The sequence below is a fragment of the Haliotis cracherodii genome, unplaced genomic scaffold (assembly GCF_022045235.1).
Source record: "Haliotis cracherodii isolate W230 unplaced genomic scaffold, xgHalCrac1.p SCAF_6, whole genome shotgun sequence".
Classification (NCBI taxonomy): Eukaryota; Metazoa; Mollusca; class Gastropoda; order Lepetellida; family Haliotidae; genus Haliotis; species Haliotis cracherodii.
The window spans coordinates 47,122,792-47,146,492 of NW_027266319.1; the positions used below are offsets into that span (position 1 = coordinate 47,122,792).

Here is a 23,701-nt window from a genome sequence, read left to right on the forward strand (position 1 = left end):
ACTGAACACTACAGACACAGCCCACCTAGTGTGTTTGCTGTGTTGGTTGCCTGAACAGACTGAACACTACAGACACAGCCCACCTAGTGTGTTTGCTGTGTTGGTTGACTGAACAGACTGAACACTGCAGACACAGCCCACCTTGTGTGTTTCCTGTGTTGGTTGACTGAACAGACTGAACACTGCAGACACAGCCCACCGAGTGTGTTTGCTGTGTTGGTTGCCTGAACAGACTGAACACTGCAGGCACAGCCCACCTTGTGTGTTTGCTGTGTTGGTTGACTGAACAGACTGAACACTACAGACACAGCCCACCTAGTGTGTTTGCTGTGTTGGTTGCCTGAACAGACTGAACACTGCAGACACAGCCCACCTAGTGTGTTTGCTGTGTTGGTTGACTGAACAGACTGAACACTGCAGACACAGCCCACCTAGTGTGTTTCCTGTGTTGGTTGACTGAACAGACTGAACACTGCAGACACAGCCCACCTAGTGTGTTTGCTGTGTTGGTTGACTGAACAGACTGAACACTGCAGACACAGCCCACCTTGTGTGTTTGCTGTGTTTGATAGACTGAACACTGCAGACACAGCCCACCGAGTGTGTTTGCTGTGTTGGTTGACTGAACAGACTGAACACTGCAGACACAGCCAACCTAGTGCGTTTTGTTATGTTTTATATTCTTGTCTCTGGGCGTGGCAAACATTACTTATTCGTCAAATTTCATATTCATGTCTCGGCATGACAAACATTACTTATATGTCATGTTTCACATTCATTGTCTCTCGGCATGACAAACTTTCCTTATTACTCTTGTTTCACATTCATTGTCTCTCGGCATGACAAACTTTCCTTATTACTCTTGTTGCACATTCATTGTCTCTCGGCATGACAAACTTTCCTTATTACTCTTGTTGCACATTCATTGTCTCTCGGCATGACAAACTTTCCTTATTACTCTTGTTGCACATTCATTGTCTCTCGGCATGACAAACTTTCCTTATTACTCTTGTTGCACATTCATTGTCTCTCGGCATGACAAACTTTCCTTATTACTCTTGTTGCACATTCATTGTCTCTCGGCATGACAAACTTTCCTTATTACTCTTGTTGCACATTCATTGTCTCTTGGCATGACAAACTTTCCTTATTACTCTTGTTGCACATTCATTGTCTCTCGGCATGACAAACTTTCCTTATTACTCTTGTTGCACATTCATTGTCTCTCGGCATGACAAACTTTCCTTATTACTCTTGTTGCACATTCATTGTCTCTCAGCGTGACAAACACTTATTACTTACTTGTCATGTTTCACATTTCTGTCCCTTGTTGTGACAAACGTTATGTTTCACATTCCTGTCTCTTGACGTGACAAAGATTACTTATACGTTGTGTTTCACATTCATGTCTGTGAGCATGGCAAATATTACTTACTCATCATATTTCATACCTTTCCTTGCTTTCGGCATGACAAACATTACTTATTCGTCATGTTTCATATTCCTTTCTTTCGGCATGACAAACACTACTTATTACTGATGTTTCACATTCCTGTCTGTGAGAGTAACAACCATTACATATTCATCATGTTTCATATTCCTGTCTCTCGGTGTGACAAACATTACTTATTCGTCATGTCTCACATTCCTGTCTCTCGGCGCGACAAACATTACTTTTTCATCATGTTTCACATTCCTGTCTCTCGGCGTGACAAACATTACTTATTCGTCATGTTTCACATTCCTGTATCTCAGCGAGACAAACATTACTTTTTCGTCATGTTTCACATTCCTGTCTCTTGGCGTGGCAAACATTACTTTTTCGTCATGTTTCACATTCCTGTCCCTTGGCGTGACAATCATTACTTTTTCATCATGTTTCACATTCCTGTCTCTCGGCGTGACAAACACTACTCATTACTCATGTTTCACATTCCTGTCTCTCAGCGTAACAAACATTTCTTATTTGTCATTTTTCACATTTCTGTCTCTTGGAGTGACAAACATTACTTGTTCATCATGTTTCACGTTCCTGTCTGTGAGAGTAACAACCATTACGTATTCGTCATGTCACACATTCCTGTCTCTCCGGCCTGACAACCATTACGTATTCTTCATGTCACACATTCCTGTCTCCCGGCGTGACAAACATTATTTATTCGTCATGTTTCACATTCCTGTCTCTCAGCGTGACAAACATTACTTATTCATCATGTTTCACATTCCTGTCTCTCAGCGTAACAACCATTATATATTCATCATGTTTCACATTCCTGTCTCTCAGCGTCACAACCATTACATATTCGTCTATTTCACATTCCTGTCTCTAGGCGTGAAAACCTTTCCTTATTATTCATGTTTCACATTCATGTCTGTGAGCGTAACAAACATTTCTTATTTGTCATGTTTCACATCTCTGTCTCTTGGAGTGACAAACATTACGTGTACATCATGTTTCACATTCATGTCTCTCGGCGTGACAAACACTACTTATTACTCATGTTTCACATTCATGTCTTTTAGCATGACAAGAATTACATATTCATCATGTTTCACGTTCCTGTCTCTTGGCAGGACAAACATTGTTTCACATTCCTTTCTTTTGGCATGGCAAACATTACTTATTCGTCATGTTTCATATTCCTTTCTTTCGGCATGACAAACATTCCTTATTACTGATGTTTTACATTCATGTCTCTTGGCAGGACACACATTATGTTTAACATTCCTTTCTTTTGGCATGACGGTAATTACTTATTCGTCATGTTTCACATGCCTTTCTTTCGGCGTGACAGACATTACTTATTGCGGATGTTTCACATTCATGTCTGTGAGAGTAACAACCATTACTTATTTGTCATGTTACACATTCCTGTCTCTCAATGTGACAAACATTACTTATTACTCATGTTTCACATTCCTGTCTCTCGGCATAACAAACATTACTTATTCATCATGTTTCATATTCCTTTCTTTTGGCATGACAAAAATTACTTATTGCTGATGTTTCACATTCATGTCTGTGAGAGTAAAAACCATTACGTATTCATCATGTTTCACATTTCTGTCTCTCGGCACGACAAACATTAATTATTCGTCATGTTTCACATTCCTGTATCTCGGCGTGGCAAACATTACTTTTTCGTCATGTTTCACATTCCTGTCTCTCGGAGTGACAAACATTACATATTAGTCTATTTCACATTCCTGTCTCTAGGCGTGACAAACTTTCCTTATTACTCATCTTTCACATTCCTGTCTCTCAGCGTGACAAACATTACTTATTGTGGATGTTTCACATTCATGTCCTGTGAGAGTAACAACCATTACTTATTTGTCATGTTACACATTCCTGTCTCTCAACGTGACAAACACTACTTATTACTCACGTTTCACATTCCTGTCTCTCGGCGTGACAAACATTACTTATTCATCATGTTTCATATTCCTTTCTTTTGGCATGACAAAAATTACTTATTGCTGATGTTTCACATTCATGTCTGTGAGAGTAAAAACCATTACGTATTCGTCATGTTACACATTCCTGTCTCTAAACGTGACAAACATTACTTATTACTCATGTTTCACATTCCTGTCTCTCAGCGTGACAAACACTACTTATTACTCATGTTTCACATTCCTGTCTCTCGGCGTGACAAACACTACTTATTACTCATGTTTCACATTCCTGTCTCTCGGCGTGACAAACATTACTTATTCATCTGTTTCAGATTCATGTCTCTTGGCGTGACAAACATTACATATTCGTCATGTTTGAAATTCATATCTGTGAGCGTAACAAACATGACATATTCGTTATGTTTCACGTGCCTGCCTGTGGGCATAGCAACCATTACTTATTCGTCATGTTTCATATTCTTGCCTCTCGGCATGACAATCACTACTTATTCATCATGTTTCACATTCCTTTCTCACGGAGTGACAAACATTACTTATTCTATATGTTTCAAATGCCTGTCTCTCGGAGTGACAAACGTTACTTATTTGTCATGCTTCACATTCATGTCTGTGAGCGTAACAAACATTACATATTCGTCATGTTTCACATTCCTGTCCCTCGGCCTGACAACCATTACGTATTCTTCATGTCACACATTCCTGTCTCTCGGAGTGACAAACGTTACTTATTCGTCATGTTTCACATTCCTTTCTCTCGGAGTGACAAACATTACGTATTCTATAGCCGCCTCCGTGGTCTTGCGGTAGAGCGTCCGCCCGGAGAGCAGAAGGTCCGGCGTTCGATCCCCGGCCGCGTCATACCAAAATACTTTAAAAGATGGTACTTGTTGTTACCCTGTCTGGCGCTCGGCATTAAGGGGCTCAAACAAGGACTGGTCGGCTCGGAGTCCGTATACTGTGTCTGAGTGGGGTATTCATGTTAAACTGCGGCATGGTATCTCAGTGAGCTAGCACTTTAAATCGGCATCAGTCCGGACTAGTGCAAGCAACCACACACACGTGCATGCACGTCGCTATATAAGTGCAATAATCTTGGATGCGACGTTAAACCCAATTTCACACCTCACTTATTCTATATGTTTCACATACCTGTCTCAAGGAGTGACAAACGTTACTTATTCGTCATGTTTCATATTCCTTTCTCTCGGAGTGACAAACATTACTTATTCGTCATGTTTCACATTCCTTTCTCTCGGAGTGACAAACATTACATATTCGTCATGTTTCACATTCCTTTCTCTCGGAGTGACAAACATTACTTATTCGTCATGTTTCACATTCTTGAGACTCGGCATGACAAACAGCCCCGTATGCGTCATGTTTCACATGTTCTCTGCTAAATTCATACAATTCTTCATTCACCATGTCCTGTCTCCAGATCGCGGCTGTGTGTACAGCTATTATTGCCTGCTGTTGGCAAGGTCGTTACGCGCCAGGGTCCAAAATGTAGGCTTGGGCCTCCTTCAAGAAGCGGTTTTAGCTTTACGACTATGTGTCAGTGTTTAATTATGTCAGTTACGACTGTCATAGACTGTTGTGTCTCACCACGTAGTTTATTGAGCTCACCCCTTGACCCCTGCATCAACCCCAAAGGTCCACATAACGAACCAATAAACAGATTTGGATTGATGTCATGCCGTGGTGTTCTTTCATTAACAAGGGGTTTTGTTCACTTGGCTCATCCACCGTCACGCCATTAACAAAACGTACACCCACGACATTAACGCTCATTTTGTAAAACAAACACCCGGTCTAACAAGTGATCTGTCTATTTATAGTATACATGTTTACAGTCGCCAAAGTGTGGACATGCCCTTCGCCATGGTATCATGTTGACATTGCTTGACTCTTTGTTCTGACAACGTGTGTTATACGCCCTGTTACATACTTGTCTTGGTTAAAGTCCTTATTATGTAAGTTGGATTATTACATAACATTTAGACTGCGAGGTCACATTCAATGACATGTTTATGTGAGGGAGACCATTCTTGGATGAGTTCCATGTAACGCAAACAATTTCAAGTCACCTTTCACGTCGTTATCTGTAATGATAAAAGGTATCGCAGTGACGCCACACCGATACGTCATGTGGATGACGTACATAGAACACCGTCGACGAGATAGAATCATGAGAATGAATGCTCACTGGTCATAACACGATAACAATTCTATACTTGCACTCACCAATCAGAGATGATGAAATCAGGCCCAAATTACTTGTTCGTAGTTCACCTGACACTGCCACGTGTTACACTGTGTGTGACGTCACGACTGCGGCTCACCCAACTGTGTGAGCTCAGTCACGTGTTGTCCGCATGACTCTCGCTGCCATGGCGACGCAGTTTGAGACGTGTGGTAATCCGCATCGCCCAGCGTCAATCTGTCAACACGGACAAAGAGCCAATGCACTGCGGCCTTGTTCAATGTCGAGACTCGAGATCACGGGTCGCTCGTTACCGGCGTGTAGTTGTTGTTGCAGTCTGGTTAGTACAAATTGTTGACAATTAACCTGATACACCTGGGCCACGTGATAGAGCATATACAGCACAATGTGGACTATTGAAAAGAACAGAGTATATAACCATTTCACTGTTTGCCGATGCTTCTCCCTGTGGGATCTACAGTCATATTGTCTGTAACAACATAGATAAATACAGTAATATTGTCAGTAACAACATTGATATATAAAGTCATATTGTCAGTAACAACATAGATAAATACAGAATTATTGTCAGTAACAACATAGATATATAGTCACATTGTCAGTAACAACATAGATAAATATAGTAATCTTGTCAGTAACAACATAGATATATAGTCATATTGTCAGTTACAACAGATATTTACAGTCATATCAATAACAACAGATATATGCAGTCATATCAATAACAACAGATATATGCAGTCATATTGTCAGTACCAACATAGATATATACAGTCATACTGTTAGTTACAACATTGATATATAGTCATATTGTCAGTAACAACATAGGTATCTACAGTCACATTGTCAGTAACAACATAGATATGTGTAGTCTTATTGTCAGTAAGAAATGAGATATCTACAGTCATGTTGTCAGTAACAACATAAGATATATATAATCATATTGTCAGTAACAACATAGATATCTACAGTCACATTGTCAGTAACAACATTGATATTTACAGTCATAGTGTCTGTAACAACACTGATATATAGTCACGTTGTCAGTTACAACGTTGATATTTAAAGTCATATTGTCAGTAACAACAGATATTTACAGTCATATTGTCTGTAACAACATTGATATATAGTCACATTGTCAGTAACAACGTTGATAATTAGTCATTTTCTCAGTAACAACATAGATATATGGTCAGATTGTCAGTAACAACATTGATATTTACAGTCATATTGTCAGTAACAACATAGCTTTATAGTCATATTGTCAGTAACAACATTGATATATACAGTCATATTGTCAGTAACAACATTGATATATACAGTCCTATTGAAACACCATCGATAGTCATATATCGTAAATAGCAACATTGGACCCGTGAAGATCCGGGTAGAGAATAGGTCATCAGCAACCCATTCTTGCCGTAAAATGCTACCATGCTTGTCGTAAGAGGCGATTAATGGGATTGGATGGCCAAGCTCGCTGATTGATTGGTTATGCGTGACATCGTATCCCAATTGCGTACATTAATACTCATGATGTCAGACACTTGATTGTATGGTTCAAAACTCGATTATTTAGAGATAACTGGAACATTTCCGAGTGCGGCGTTAAACAACAAAGCAACATTGATATCTACAGGCATGTATGGAAAATAACAATATAGATATCTGCAGTCATATCGTCATATAAATTTTATTTACAGGTCGCCGTAATATAGCTTGCATATTGCTGTGTGTGGCGTTAAACAACAAACAAACAAACATTGATACCAACATTCATACGGTCATAATGCAGATAGCATTTAGCTGGAATACTGCTGAGTGCGGCGTTAAACAAACAAACAAACAAACAAACAGATTGATACCTACAGTCATATGGTCATAACACAGCTATCTACACCGTCATATTGCCAATAACAACATAGATATACACACCGTTATGTCACCAATAACATAAATATACACACCGTCATATCGTCAAAAACATCATTGATATCTACAGTCATATCGTCAATAACAACAATGATATCGACAGTCATATGGTAATAACACATATATCTACACACCGTCATATCACCAATAACAACATAGATATACACACCGTCATATCACCAACAACAACATAGATATACACACCGTCATATCGCCAATAGCAACATAGATATACACACCGTCATATCGCCAATAGCAGCATAGATATACACACCGTCATATCGCCAGTAACAACATATATATACACACCGTCATATCGCCAATAACAACATAGATATACACAACGTCATATCGCCAGTAACAACATATATATACACACCGTCATATCGCCAATAACAACATAGATATACACAACGTCATATCGTCAAGAACAACATAGATATACACACCATCATGTCGTAAACAATATTTCTATCTAGTCATATCGCCAATATAAACATTGATATCTTCAGTCATTTCGTTAATAACATAGATATCTACACTGTCATACCTCCAATAACAACATTAATATCTTGCTTATTTGTTTATTTGATGTTTAACGCCGCACTCAGCAATATTCCAGCTAGATGACGGCGGTCTGTAAGTAATCGAGTCAAAGATCAAGCCATGTCAACAACAACATTGATATCTAGCCATACCGTCAATACCAACATATATACCTACAGTCAAATGGTCAATAGCAATATTTCCGAAGTTTTTTTTATGTTTTTAGTCAAAGATGGCTTCCTAGCGGCTATGTTGAAATTCCAATTTTGCAGCCTTGAACCATCCGTCACCACTCGCCCTTTTCCGTATAAACCTGCCAGTAGACTCGTCCCGCCTATCGATCACTTGGTGGTTTTCGATTATATAATTTGAGCGACCTGAGTCAACCGAGGTGACTAGATTCAGCCTGAGTACACCGGTGTTAATCAAGGATAATTTAGGTCAGTATCCGAAATATAACGCATAAACAGCAACCTAAATTAAAATACAAAATAGTTGCCAGGAGACCGAGAAACACAATAGTGAAGTGCTATAACACACAACTATAGGAGAGGTTAACAGGTGTTTCATTGCTTCATATAGCTGCCAATATACCTTTTCAAATTTAATGCATATATAACGACACGAAAGCTCAAAATAACACGTAGAACAACAAACAGAGAAGCAAAATCGTCACCAAAGTTGTATTATGATCAATACAATAGTTAATTATATTTGTTAAAATGCTTTTATTCATGATTGAATCTATAAATTAAACACATTTTCCTTACCGATTACGTCAATTGGAGGTTTCTAACCAGGGCACCACACCCCAAGGGTACAGTAGGTGTGGGGAACTTATGTAAGCGGCAAATGAAAGTATAGGTTGGCAATTAGTAATTTTCCTAAAAATAGCGATAACTAGTGGAAAGTGGGTATTGGGAATATGACTGCCCAGGAACAGGTACCAAAAAACACCTCACCCGAACGCGCCACCTTTGACGGCGCTCGTGCGGTGACAAAAAATTGGTGAAACAGGTTTCTCGCCTATGGCATAAACTGCACGTGCATGTTAGCTGTATAAATGCGTTCGTCTGCAGGGATATAACCACACGTGATGAAAGCACACAAAAGAAATGTCACGACTGTCACAGGAGCAGAGAGAGAGAGAGCCATCGGTATGGCCGAAATGGGGGCAACACAAGTCCAGATTGCCAGAAGGTTTGGTTGTACACCATTGACAGTAGCCAGGCTAATTCAACGGTACAGGCAGACAGGGAGGACACACGACAGGCCTAGAACCGGACGACCCCGAGTGACAACACCACTAGAAGACGGTCAGATACGGCTCATTCACCTGCGAAACAGATTCGTAACGGCGACGGCAGCCACAGCGTCGCGATATCTCATTAGCCAACCTACAGTACTACGACGACTTCGTGCTGCTGGAATCCGAGCGTATCGTCCTTTCCGAGGAATGGTACTGACTGCTCAACATCGACGCCTGAGACTGGGATGGGCGAGGCAGGTTCGACGCTGGCAAGTGATAAATTGGCGTCTAGTGCTGTTTACTGATGAAAGTCGGTTTAACTTGTTTCGAAATGACGGCAGAGAACGAGTTTATCTACGCAGAGGGGAACGTTTGGCTCCGGTGTGTATTCGAGAGGTCTATCCATTCGGCGGGGGAGGTGTCATGGTGTGGGGCGGTATTTGTGGAGATCAGAAGACTGATTTGGTGATTATACAGGGAAATCTGAGCGCTGTGCAGTACAGAGACCAAGTGTTGCAGCCAATTGTGCTTCCGTTCTTACAAAACCAACAGCAGGGGACATTGTTTCAACACGACAATGCCAGGCCCCATACTGAAAGAGTCGGAACTTTCTAAACCAGCAGAACGTTGACGTTTTGCCCTGGCCTGCCCACTCACCCGATATGAATCCTATTGAACATCTGTGGGACCATCTTCACAGACAGATTAGAGCACGCAATCAGCCACCCGTCAACAGACAAGAATTGAAGCAGGCCCTGAGAGACGAGTGGCAACGGATTCGAGTCCACGTCATCAGAAGAATGACGTCATCGTCGAGGCGTTGAGGCAGCTGGAGGTCATACACGCTATAAAAGGCAACGGTGTCGACAATGAACTTGTAGTGTGTCTGACAATTTTTGGTGACATTTCAGACAACTTTTGAAAATGAAATTTCTTACCCCACCATTGTTTACCTTCAGCTTACATTACCTGTGATTGCACAATTTCATTCAAACTGTGGTTAATCAATCATTTGTTACCCCTTCCTAGATTATATTAGTATAATCTTCCTAATTCACAATAAAATCTCTTCTTGTTATTTTTTTATCGATCGTGGATTTCGACCTAGACTTTCTTTTGCCGCCCAGTTTATTATTGGTCAACCAAGTATAACTTGGGTCAGCACGGGTTTATCTGGGTCTTCCAGGGTTTTCAAATCGAACGCATGCAATGTTATGCGCGAAGGCATATCAAACCAGACAAAATGCGCGTACAGATTACATTGATAAAACTAATCCAGAATACTTAAATCAGTTATGGCAATACCACCTTCCCGAGACAAGAGGGGCCATATCAAAGTCTGGGTTGATTTATCTCAGGGAGATAAATGGCAATATGTGATCACTGAAAAGAAACGTGAAAAATACGTTCATATCGAAATTAGAATTCGTTAAGAAACGACCTGCATTTCACAACCCGAATCGCGAAAGTGCGGGGTGGGGTGTACGTGCGACGAGCTTGTGGAACATTTCGTGTGCATGACCCACGTTAAAATGGGTCATTTTTGTTACTGATGCGTCAAATTTGGAAAAGTCCTGTACATGTCGACCATAAAACGTTTTCAAACCTTAAATGCTATAACATTGATCCAACAACTCTGACCAAGAGTCGTGTGTCCCTGTTCAAAATTCTTTATAAAAATAGCATGCTTGATTGTACTTCAAAAGTTGTGAAATGTAAACACCAAAGACTCGCCCTGTCGTATGAAATACCACGAAAGCCTAATGGTGCCACTTTCGATTATTTTCTCGTTATTCAAGTTTATTTCAAAACCCGAAATTTCGGAAAAGAAATTATCGTAACTTTGATTAGTTTTGCGTTCCTTTATGTATTAACTCGTCATTTCATTTTTTTTCTCATTGCTTCGATTTATTTTTCTCGCTACTTCAATTATTTTCTTGTAATATCGATTATGTTTTCATTATTTCAAGTTTATTTTTAAAAAAAGTTGAGAAAAGGCTGGACCTGCTGAATGGGATATTACGAAAGCCTAATGGTGCCACTTTTCGATTTTTTTTCTCTCGTTACAATTGATCATTTTGAGTCCCATTAATTATTTACTCGTTATTTCATTAATTTTCCAGTTGCTTCGAAATATTTTTCCGTTACTTTGATCATTTTCTGGTAATTTCGATTGTTTTCTCGTTATTTCTAGATTATTCAAAAAGTGTTGGTAAATGTAAACACCAAAGGCTGGACCTGCTGCTTTGGATACTACGAAAGTCTAAAGGTGCCAATTTGGTAGCATATATTTTTTTTTAAGCGAACTTTCTCGTAAATTCAATTATTTCCTCGTTATTTCAATTATTGTCTCGATTTTTTCCTTCGGGTTTCTTTCTCGTTACTTCGATTTCTATCTCGTAAATTTAAAATGGTTTCAAAATCTTGATATTTCGAGAAAATAATTGAATTCACGAGAGCGTAAAATCGAAATTCATGGAAAATATTTGAAATCACGAGAAAAAATATACAAATTTGAGTTTGGGAAATAAAATGGAAATAACGAGAACATAATCGAAATACTTGAAACAACGAATAAACATTCGATATTTCGATTTTTTAGATAAACTTCAAACGAGACAATGTTCGAAGTAACGAAAAAAAACTCCACATTTCGATAAAATTATTGAGATAACGATAAATTTCTTTCTAAAAAAATGCTACCAAAGTACCACCATTAGGTCTTCGTATTATACTGCTCGACATAAAGGAAACGTAGACTATTCGGATGTTGAAACCATCCCTCTTGTCATGCAGTTTTGAGGTACGTCTTTTGTCATTCTGTATTTTTATGCATAGATCTAAATATGAAATATTGTTGATTCATGTCTTCGTATCTCAATTGCGTGGATCGATGCTCATGATCGACCGCCGTCATATAGATGGAATATTCCTGAGTGCGGTGTTAAAAACAACAAACAAAACAAAACAAATCAAGTTCATGTGGGTGAATAAATGGAAGGGACATGGTTATGTGACTGTTTTTAACGATATCAGATCATCGATATACATCGTGGATAATATTTATGGCAATGGCTGATTTGTCCACTGGTGTATTGTCCTAATTTCATTCCGTAATTGCCTCATAAGTGCAGCATTATATGCTCGGTTTGTGTGTGTGGCCTTTTGGAAGATAACACGGAGGACATAAACTTTGCAGCTGATGGGACAGTCTTTACATTCTTTGGAGGTGGTGATGTCGAATGCTTCCACTGTTTTGATTGTTGTTTGGACTCGGCCGAGAAGTGGTGAACCCAGGTTTCACCCATAGTCACAAATCATTGCAAGAATCTATCTGGCTCAGCTTCAAACAGAGCTAGATAATCCCATTTTTTATCAGATGTCAGAAGCTTGATTTCGGCAGGGACATCCTTCCCTGGCGATGTACTCATATCTCCATGGATGGCTTTTTCTGAAACAACTTGATCAATGCACGTTCTCCAATATACACACACCTGCTTATTTCACTAACTTCTTGAAGCCAAATAGTATACTAAGCTGGCTCAAGGATATACTTCTATGGCATCATGACTTGTATTGGCCACAACAAATGATTACACTATTACGCCATTCCTTGGATACTATATAGTTGATCTTGTATTGATAGATGTGTAGGTTGGGGCATATTTGGTGTTATTAAAGCCGAATTATTATTTTCATAAAATGTTTTTTAAAGTTGAAATTCTTACATGTAGTGGAACTTTCAGGAAATGCAAAAAAACTAAAACACACACCTTTAAATTTTTAAACCTTTTTAACTTTAACCTCATATTTAAGATAAACTGAGGACAAAAAAGAAACTATACCCCTCAGTTGAATTTATCATGTTTGATTTTCAATTCAAAATATACTAGCCACATAAAGAAACTGTGCACGGAGAAAATATAGATATAAGGGCACACCGTCCATATATGAAAGATAGGTTTGAACACAGCAATTATTGGAGACATTTAAACGCTCATGCACGTGCCATGCGATATGATGTCATTGATGGGGGCCTATGGACGTGCAATGTGTTACTGCACGTGCATCCTGTGCAGCTGTACACAGCATGTGCAACTCAAAATTCGCTGTCACTTTGGAAAGCATGATCTGTGGTCATTCAAAAATTCAAAACTTCTCAGGCGCAGACACAAGCATATCACAAGCAAATCATGCCAAGATTGACAGCTGCACAGCGTCATGAAGCCATTGGAATGACCCGACCGGGAATGAGGCAACAACAGGTGGCAACACATTTCCAATGCCATCGTAACACGATATCGACATTGGTGAGGCGTTATCAGAACACAAATGACGTTGCCGACCACCCACGTTCAGGACGTCCCCGAGTAACGACGCCAAGACAGGACAGATGGATTCGAGTTACACATCTCCGACACAGGTTCCAAACGGCAGTAACGACGTCCCAGACAATTCCTGGATTGCGCCGTATCCATCCCAACACTGTCAGGAATCGTTTACGTCAGTACGGGATTCGACCACGACGCCCTGCCATACGTCCCATCCTGACACACCGTCATCGAGTCAACCGTCTAAGATGGTGTCGAAATCATGTTCGCCAACCTCGAATATGGTGGAGAAATGTTGTCTTTACAGATGAATCTAGGTTCAACATTTCCCACAGTGACCGGCGCCAACGTGTCTACCGGCGTTTGGGAGAACGTTATGCACGCAACTGTATTGTGGAGAGGAATCGTTTTGGAGGTGGCTCTGTGATAATTTGGGGTGGGATAACAGCACGGCACCGAATCCCTTTGGTGGTTGTTCAGGGCAATCTCACCGGTGTTGGCTACAGAGATCAGATTCTGAGGCCTGTGGTCATTCCTTTCCTGCAACGTCATGGCCCGGGATTGACATTTCAACAGGACAACGCTCGTCCTCACACGGCTAGGGTCGCAATGGATTTCCTTCACCATAACAATGTCATGTTACTGCCATGGCCTGCAATTTCTCCAGATCTCTCCCCAATAGAGCATGTGTTGGATGAAATGGATCGCCGTCTGCGTCGTCTTCCACATCCTCCAGATAACGTCCGTGACTTGGCACAGGATTTGAGGAGGATATGGCAGGCCATTCCCCAGGCCTTCCATGCCCATTTGATGGACTCCATGCGTTGCCGATGCACTGCTGTTATTCACGCACAGGGTGGTCATACCCGTTATTGACTTTGTGACTTTTGTCGTTTGACCCCCTACTCCATTTTGATCTTCTGACGTCATCGTAACAGATGTTGTTCAGGTCCCGTTGACATTTTCTTATGGTCCGATCATTCAGCTGCTACAGCGTCTGCATCATTGTGTTCTTGTTGTGTTGTATTTCAATCCAGAATATATTTTCTCCGTGCACAGTTTCTTTATGTGGCTAGTATACATTAAATTATTATATACTATCGAAAATAATAAGAGAACTGATGAATAACAGTGAATGTGTAATAACGATAAATGTCTGTAAAATATATTTTGTAGTGGAGATCAATATCTTGTGTGTCCACATTTGTGGGCAATACATGCACGACACCTTGATGCCATACTGTTGATTAACTTGGTTGCTTTTTGTATTCCCCGCCATTCCGTCTGAAGAGCTACCCCAAGCTGAGCCATAAATATGTATTGAAAAATGCATCATTTAATTTCAGAATTAATGTATCATTATTGAACTTAATATGAAGCGCAGTTACTTTTTCTGTTGGTATATAATTCAAAATTGCTTTAGTACATCAAAGAGGTTTACTTCTTTTTAAAACAGCAACACGAGACTTCTACTGCATCTATTATATATAACTAATGGATTCAAACAGAAATAAATATAAAATTCTTCTTAAAAATAGTTCTGATGTTAATACGCCAATATACAGCCCTTCTACGGACACGGGTTGGTCACGACTTACCATGGACAAACTTGAACTCCTTAAAGGTTAACAAACATCCACATAAAATTTATTTCTGAATCCATCAACCCATTTCGAAGAAGTCGAAAATGTATAAAAGTTTATGAGCGAGCCTTTTCATAAAATCTTCGCTCTTAAAGAGAGGGTCATAGCTCTAAAAGAATAAGTATTCTAATGCGATGAATAAATATGCAAATAAGTGAAACTGACACCAAATGTGAGGATGCCCGGCGAAGCCAGACTGACGGCTTTTTATCTGTGTGTCTTTGTAGAAATAACACAACTACATGTATTTTTGAATCATTTTAGGAATTATGTTCAGGCTTCCCTCTTGGCACATACATGTTAAACCTGAAAGGAATGATACTCTTTCCCCTCAGCTCGTTGATGGCGTCCGTGTAATCCTTCAGGATACGCCTACACACAGTCTCTACGTCCAACATTCTCGGTGCAACGACGTCATCGCGATATGATGCAATTACCTCATCATACCTGGCAGGATCTACGATCTTCAGTTCAGCGATAGCGATGGCATCGACTAGAGTTTGTCGCGCGACCTTGGTCTCTCTGAATGTCTCCGTTAGGGGGCAGTGGTGGCTTACGTTGTGTTGTAGAACTGTCTGGTAGCGTTCATGCACTCTCATGAGGAGATTGCTCAGCTGCCGCCCAGGGAGACGTGCTGGGACACTGCTCTTCTGAGCATGCTGCCTTGGTGCATCTGCCTGAGGGACTTCATCCAGCAGCAGATGTGGGGGAGCAGTTAGTGTAGCGTCCGATGGACCTAGAGAGGGGGAAGTGTTCTCATTTTCATGTAGCGACACTGGTGTTGCTTCAGATTGTGGTGATGTGTCAATGTTGTAATTTCGAATCAGTAACCGCGACCGCAAGTGTTCTGCCATAACGGGGTTGCTGTCATGAAATGTGATGTCACACACGTCACAAATGAATAATGACGTCATATGCCACGTACGATAAGCAAAGGAAACACACGACTTTTCCATACAGCACAAGGTGGCACGCATCTCCCTGCAGTGCCCACACAGAACAATGCCGTTTGCAGAAGTCGGAACTCGTGACACATCTCGGAACTGTGCCTCCTCCACGGGTGTCTCTGCACGGTTATTGAAGGTGGAAGTGGAGCAAACCTCCTGTTTGATCTCTGCCGGCGTCATCACCTGGGTGTGTTCAGAAGGTTGGCGAATGTCGTTCTTTATGTCCACGCCCGAATCTCCTTCACCGCTCGCTTTCCGTTTCTTGGCACCGGAACATGACGTCTTTGTTGAAGGAGTAATTTGCCACATCCTTCTTGCAGATCCTGGGAATAGATAGATACGATCGGTCACTAATGGAGGAACTAGGATACTAGGATAGTTTTTGTCAAAGTATTCTTTGATCAAGTCCTTCAAACACCACTTTGTTTGCCTCCTCAAATTTACTGCATAACACAGTTTGCCAATCTAGAAACAAATCATTGCTATACTTCACAAAGTCTCACACAGAGCAGTTTTCAAAACTCGATCTGGGTTGGAAACTATCAGAATCAGAATCAGAATCAGTTTATTCTCAAAAACCACAAAAGGTGGTACAACAGCATATTACAAAAAATAATTATGTATGTGTACAAATAGCTGACAAGATGGCAGTTAATAACAGCATGTGAATACCTAGCATTTGTAATACTAACGCAAATTTTTACGATCAATTCTTTAGATCATGTGTGTTTGTTGTTGATAAGAGATTTACAAATTTTATAATATTTGGCCATTCAGTATAATATGATGATAGAAATGTATGCCTCTCTCTTTAAAAAAAATACATCTGAATACGTAGTGAAATTCATCAGCAATAGATGGAGAATAACAAAACAGATTTACAGGTTCTATTTTCCTTTGGAATATTTTTCCATCGGCCAGTCTCATTAGGTAAATTATGATTACAGGTACGAAATCGTAGTATTGGGATTGATATTCGTTAAGGCAATTGAAGATATTTATCGAGAACCGGAGTGCCCTATAAATGTTTATAATATAATCCTTTAGAACTAGAATTAACGTCACTTCTCAATTTCTAAAAAAATATCTTTAAGTATTTGCTCTACTTCTGACACTAGCCACTTTGTTGTGCTTATTGACGGATTGTTACATACATAAGATAATCCAATACTGTCTGGTGTATCCTTAACACATCTAACCCAGGGATTTGTTGATACAATAGTCTTGTTCCTATTAAATGACAAATATTGATATAACAGCTGTGAAAGTTTATAGTCACCAGTTTGATATGTTAATTTGTGCAAGAAAGATATCATTCGTTTATAAATTTTAATCTTAATGATAGCCTACCTAATTCGCCATATATGATATAAAGAGTTGAATTCTTGATCCTGTGATAAGTCTGAGGAATTTGAGGTGTATTCTTTCTATAATTTCTAAATTTTCAAAGCCCCAGACTGAACCTAAAGTTAATATTGGTAATACCATCGCTGATAATACACAGTCCAAAGGTAAATTTAAATTTCTTGATATTTTTATCAGACCAAACATAGCTTTCGATGCACTGTCACTAAGGGACTTAAGACTTGATACTCGTTTTCTATTCCTGTGAAATATAATTCCTAAATACGTATAAGTGACAACAATATCTAGGGGTTTATCAGAATAGTGAAATTTAAGGTTCGTATTTTTCGATGGGCCAACACCGAAAATCACATTTTATGTTTCATTAATATTTACATGTAATTCCCACTCTCCACAATATTAGTCACTGATGCTATCCACAGTCCTCATGCATTAAAGATATTTCTGGGCTAAATTGTGGTCTTGCTTTGCGAAATGCATCAAATCACGTGAGAACCTTGATTAGAAACTTGAAAGGATTTGGAAAATATCTGTTAAAATCTGTACAAATGCGTTACAAATCCTGCAATCGAAATCTGCACGACAGTTGACAAACCGGATGTCGATTTCGTAATGCGATTTTGATTGGACTATGCACAGACTCGTTAGTCCAACCAAGATATAACTCCATAATTCCTGCCTAGTTCGGCAAGGGTGGAAACTGGACTTTTAAAGTCAGTTAACTCCCTTCCCTCAGGAAAAAAATAAAAAATAAAAATAGATTTATTCTGAAATTAAAAAGTGGTATAAGGTGGCATCTTAACTCACGACAGAACTCAACTTTAATGGCATACGTTACCGGGGCGACATCGTTCTACCCTTTGTGCAAATCAGGACGTAAGGGGAGAGTGGTATTAAAACTAGCGAGAGACACATAGAACCCCATATATACCCCTCGTGATCCAGGCGAGTGGTATCAAACCAAACGAGGGACACATAAAACCCCATGTATACCCCTCGTGATCCAGGCGAGTGGTATCAAACCAAACTAGGGACACATGAAACCCCAAGTATACCCCTCGTGATAAGGGCGTGGGGTATCAAACCTAACGAGGGACGCATAACACCCCATGTATACCCCTCGTGATCCAGGCGAGTGGTATCAAACCAAACTAGGGACACATGAAACCCCAAGTATACCCCTCGTGATAATGGCGTGGGGTATCAAACCTAACGAGGGACGCATAACACCCCAAGTATACCCCTCGTGATCCGGGCGAGTGGTATCAAACCTAACGAGGGACGCATAAAACCCCATGTACCCCTCGTGATAAGGGCGAGTGGTATCAAACCTAACGAGGGACGCATAAAACCCACTTTACCCCTCGTGATCTGGGCGAGTGGTATCAAACCTAACGAGGGACGCATAAAACCCAATTTACCCCTCGTGATCCGGCCGAGTTGTATCAAACCTAACAATGGACGCATAAAACCCCATGTATACCCCTCGTGATAAGGGCGTGTGGTATCAAACCTAACGAGGGACGCATAAAACCCCACGTACCCCTCGTGATCCGGGCGAGTGGTATCAAACCTAACGAGGGACGCATAAAACCCAATTTACCCCTCGTGATAAGGGCGAGTGGTATCAAACCTAGCGAGGGACGCATAAAACCCCATGTATACCCCTCGTGATAAGGGCGTGCGGTATCAAACCTAACGAGGGACGCATAAAACCCAATTTACCCCTCGTGATAAGGGCGAGTGGTATCAAACCTAGCGAGGGACGCATAAAACCCCATGTATACTCCTCGTGATAAGGGCGTGTGGTATCAAACCTAACGAGGGGCGCATAAAACCCAATTTACCCCTCGTGATAAGGGCGTGTGGTATCAAACCTAACGAGGGACGCATAAAACCCCATGTATAATGTACACCCCTTGTGATCCGGGCGAGTTGTATCAAACCTAGCGAGGGACGCATAAAACCCCATGTATACCCCTCGTGATAAGGGCGTGTGGTATCAAACCTAACGAGGGACGCATAAAACCCCATGTACCCCTCGTGATAAGGGCGTGTGGTATCAAACCTAACGAGGGACGCATAAAACCCAATTTAACCCTCGTGATCATGGCGAGTGGTATCAAACCTAACGAGGGACGCATAAAACCCCATGTATAATGTATACTCCTCGTGATCCGGGCGAGTGGTATCAAACCAAACGAGGGACACATAAAACCTCTTGTATACCCCTCTTGATAAGGGCGAGTGGTATCAAACCTAACGAGGGACGCATAAAACCCAATTTAACCCTCGTAAACATGGCGAGTGGTATCAAACCTAACGAGGGACGCATAAAACCCCATGTATAATGTATACTCCTCGTGATCCGGGCGAGTGGTATCAAACCAAACGAGGGACACATAAAACCTCATGTATACCCCTCTTGATAAGGGCGAGTGGTATCAAACCTAACGAGGGACGCATAAAACCCCATGTATAATGTATACTCCTCGTGATCCGGGCGAGTTTGTATCAAACCTAATGAGGGACGCATAAAACCCCATGTATAATGTATACTCCTCGTGATCTGGGCGAGTGGTATCAAACCTAACGAGGGACGCATAAAACCCCATGTATAATGTATACCCATCGTGATCATGGCGAGTGGCATCAAACCTAACGAGGGACGCTTAAAACCCGAGGGTTATGTACAGTCACAATTAATGGGTTGCGACAGTCACACTGGGGTTATACACATTCACAATAGGTTATATACATTCACGATAGGGTTATATACATTCACGATTGGCTTATATACATTCACGATAGGGTTATATAAGTCACAATGGGGTCATATACCATCACAATAGGCCATACATCCACAATAGGGTTACATATAGCCACATTAAGTTATATACAGTCATATTAGTCTCAGTGTGGTTATATAGTTACAATGGGGTCATAATCACGATAAGGTTATGTACAGTAACAATGCGGTTATATACAGTCACGATAGGGCTATATACAGTCACAATGTAGTTATATTAAGTTGTAATGGGTTATATACATTCACAATAGGGTTATATAGTCACAATAGGTTATATACAGTCACAAAGGATTTTTTCATTCACAACTGGGTTACAGCCAAATCTGGTTATATAGTCACGGTCGGGTTATTAACAGGCACGCCTGGGGTTACATACAGTCACGGAAACAGCCATTATTTGGTTATATACAGTCACAATAATCACAGTAGGGTTATATGCATTTACAATAGGGCTATAAACAGTTGTAATAGGGTTATACACAGTCGTAATGGGGTTACATACAGCCACCTTTATACCAAGTATGATCCATGAAGTAGGCCACGTTCCAAGCAGACGATTAGCCGTGAAACCGGTACATGAACATGAACCAACAATACATTGTCACTCCGCCCTCATCTCACCAAGCTTGCGTGCTGCATACTTACTGATGAGAACGTTGTCTGTCTGTGACGTGAAAACGAAATCCCGGTTGTTGTATGTGAAGGGCAGATCGTGTTGCCGTGGCCTCACGCTCAGTCTCGGATTGTAGGTCACCACCTACAGAACGTGTAGCGTGAGGCGATCTCCCGGCTAGGGAAATCGGCAGCCGTTGCCTAGCGACAGGTCGACTAAAGCACGGCCGCGGTGCAGATAACGAACGTTGAGCGTGATTGTGACGACCTGGTATACCTTAGGCGAGACGTGGACTGGAATAACGGTTTGGATTTACATGCTGCTACCAGCCGGGGTTTTACGAGCTGAATGGTGGCGCTGTACACTAAGAAACCGAAAGATCGAAGAGTGTACACGAACGTCCAGCTCGTAATTAAAAGCCCTTGTAACATGGTTTCGGCGTGTGTTTTTTATGTTACATTTACAATACGTACCGATACAGCATGGAGGGGTGGAGGCCCTACCGCCACACAACTAACTCTCAGGACCCAAAAGAGGTGCCTCGCCCAAAGAAGCGTAAAGGAGTTGTTTGGTCGGAAAGGGGTACCTAACCCTCATGATCGTAGGGATGCTTGATCGGATAGCGGATCCAGGGGTTAAGGACGGAGTTGGGGGTAACTTGCCCTGACCCGAACACGACTAACCCAAAGAGGTACGCGAGATCTGGGAAGCGAGTCACATGCCAGCAGCTTGAGCGTGTTACGGCCATATAGAAACTGCGTCCGGTAATCTGCATTGTTGTGTACAGTCAGGGACGTTTCTGTATCAGGCGCCGTTTTACTATTTAGATCTATTCCCTATGATATCAATAATTCATTTATTGATTTCACAAATTCTTCTTTTGTTATCAGTAAATTAATTTTAGACTCGAAATGTATTATTGATATGAAAAAATCTAATCTGTGATATCAATAATTCACCGTTAGTTTCATGAAAGAAAAAGAATTTTCCCTTAAAGGGGCACTGATCTAACGCAATTCGCGGGACTGGTTGTTGCCTTTGTTATTTTTTTTCCCCGTGAGTACCCGGATGATACGTAACGCAACTGAGTGTGACCAGAGACTGGGCTACCGTCTGCAAGGACAGCTAAATAAACTTGGATGCTTGAGGCAATATTTGTTTTACGCATTTTTGCATAAACACTGATTGGTTAACTGTGATCTATAAAGATTTCGATAAAGGGCGCATGTTAATTAATTTCTTAGGCCTAAACAAACAGACAAAAAGAACGGCATCATCGGATGTCGTCATTTGGAAATTCCCCAGATGGTTATAGTTTAATACTGAAAAAAGTATCCATGCAGTCAAAGCATTTTGCGGATTTCGGATTGCGTCTATAATACGATTACTACTCACTTGTTATCATCCACGTTTTCTCGTATAACCCTACACTTGTGTATTTGTCGTCATTCACTTGATGCTCAGTTAATGAATTTATTACAGGTACAATTAGTGGTAGCACCACTTAGATTACCTACAAAGGTTCCCATTTGGCATTTATTGTGTCTGGGGTAATTATTCAATCTAAATCCAGGTTTGAAGTGAGGTGAAATGTGTGTTATGTAATATGCGCGTGGCAGAACAGCAAGAGGTGAATGATCAGTTGATTTACTTTTTTTGTAAATCAACGGATCGTTCCTAGTCATCAAAGGATTAACAGAAAATACGTTGAGTGATTAATCACTGTTATCTTGCACAGTTGATATGTCAAAAGTGAGTGTTTACATGTCTAGGTTTACTAAAACAAAGGGAATACTCTCATACCATGGCGTGAAGTGCCGGTGTAAAAACAACATACTTTGTTCAAAGGGTTAACTGATAATACGTTGATAGATTGATCATTGTTATCTACCATTCAATGGATTTTTTAGGAACCGTGGACGTTATGAAAATAGTTGTCACGTGGGCTTTCTCAGCCGACCCTTGAGACTTGACACCTATGTGAAACACCTGAAACAATCCAAGTGATCAGTTGAGAAACGAACACGGGTTATAATATCCTGAAACGATATATATCTTTTAAAATATTTGATTGTTACAGAGACACGTGACATCGAATAAGTTTCTTTGTACAGCCGCAGACGAGTGGGATATTGTTCCTTCGTGTGGATATTCACGGATACATTCCTCGAACAAGGAAGCTGCCTAAAATTTATACACATAAATTTGGTAGGTTGAAATTATAGTATTTGCATTTTGTTTTCCTTCTTTTGAACCGATTCGTTCTTGTTTCTGTACGTCTTGGTTGGGAAATTCTTCAATGCGCGATAGACGTTGTTTTCACAGGTCTTTTCCTTTGTAAGCGTGTATATATTACCGTCAATTTGTAAAATGTGATTCTCTTTTAGGCAATTTATAAAATGTGTTTTTGACTAAAAAAATCTGTCCAGATTGATTAAGACGATCAAAAGGGCCTACAAACATGACAACAGATTATTATGTAGGATTAGAAGCCAAACAACATAGAAATGTACTTTTCAACGTAACATTTTCTGTCTCTTGGTGATGATATTAAACATCAAAATGTTTGGAGTTCGTTATTATAATAATACAAATGGAAATGTCTTTCAGTCACTTTTTAAA

The 23,701-nt window shown here is 40.5% G+C and overlaps 2 protein-coding genes and 1 pseudogene across 2 annotated transcripts in view; 1 reads left to right on the forward strand and 2 right to left on the reverse strand.

The window, feature by feature from the left end:
• The window catches only part of LOC139445089 (uncharacterized), a 34,697-nt gene extending 28,961 nt beyond the window's left edge, over window positions 1-5,736 (reverse strand). The window contains exon 1 of the mRNA XM_071226179.1: window positions 5,665-5,736. The gene's annotated coding sequence lies outside the window, so the exon portion shown is untranslated. The remainder of the gene's footprint in view (window positions 1-5,664) is intronic.
• On the forward strand, window positions 1,876-14,578 carry LOC139446461 (uncharacterized; annotated as a pseudogene).
• Window positions 14,579-15,605: 1,027 nt separating this feature from the next.
• Window positions 15,606-21,149, reverse strand: LOC139446696 (uncharacterized). Its single transcript, XM_071227969.1, has 2 exons — window positions 21,112-21,149; window positions 15,606-16,615 (listed from the first exon to the last, which is right to left on the reverse strand). Exon 2 carries the CDS (start codon window positions 16,599-16,601, stop codon window positions 15,606-15,608), a length of 996 nt encoding a protein of 331 aa, XP_071084070.1. The 5' UTR covers window positions 16,602-16,615; window positions 21,112-21,149.
• Between the last annotated feature and the right edge of the window lie 2,552 nt (window positions 21,150-23,701).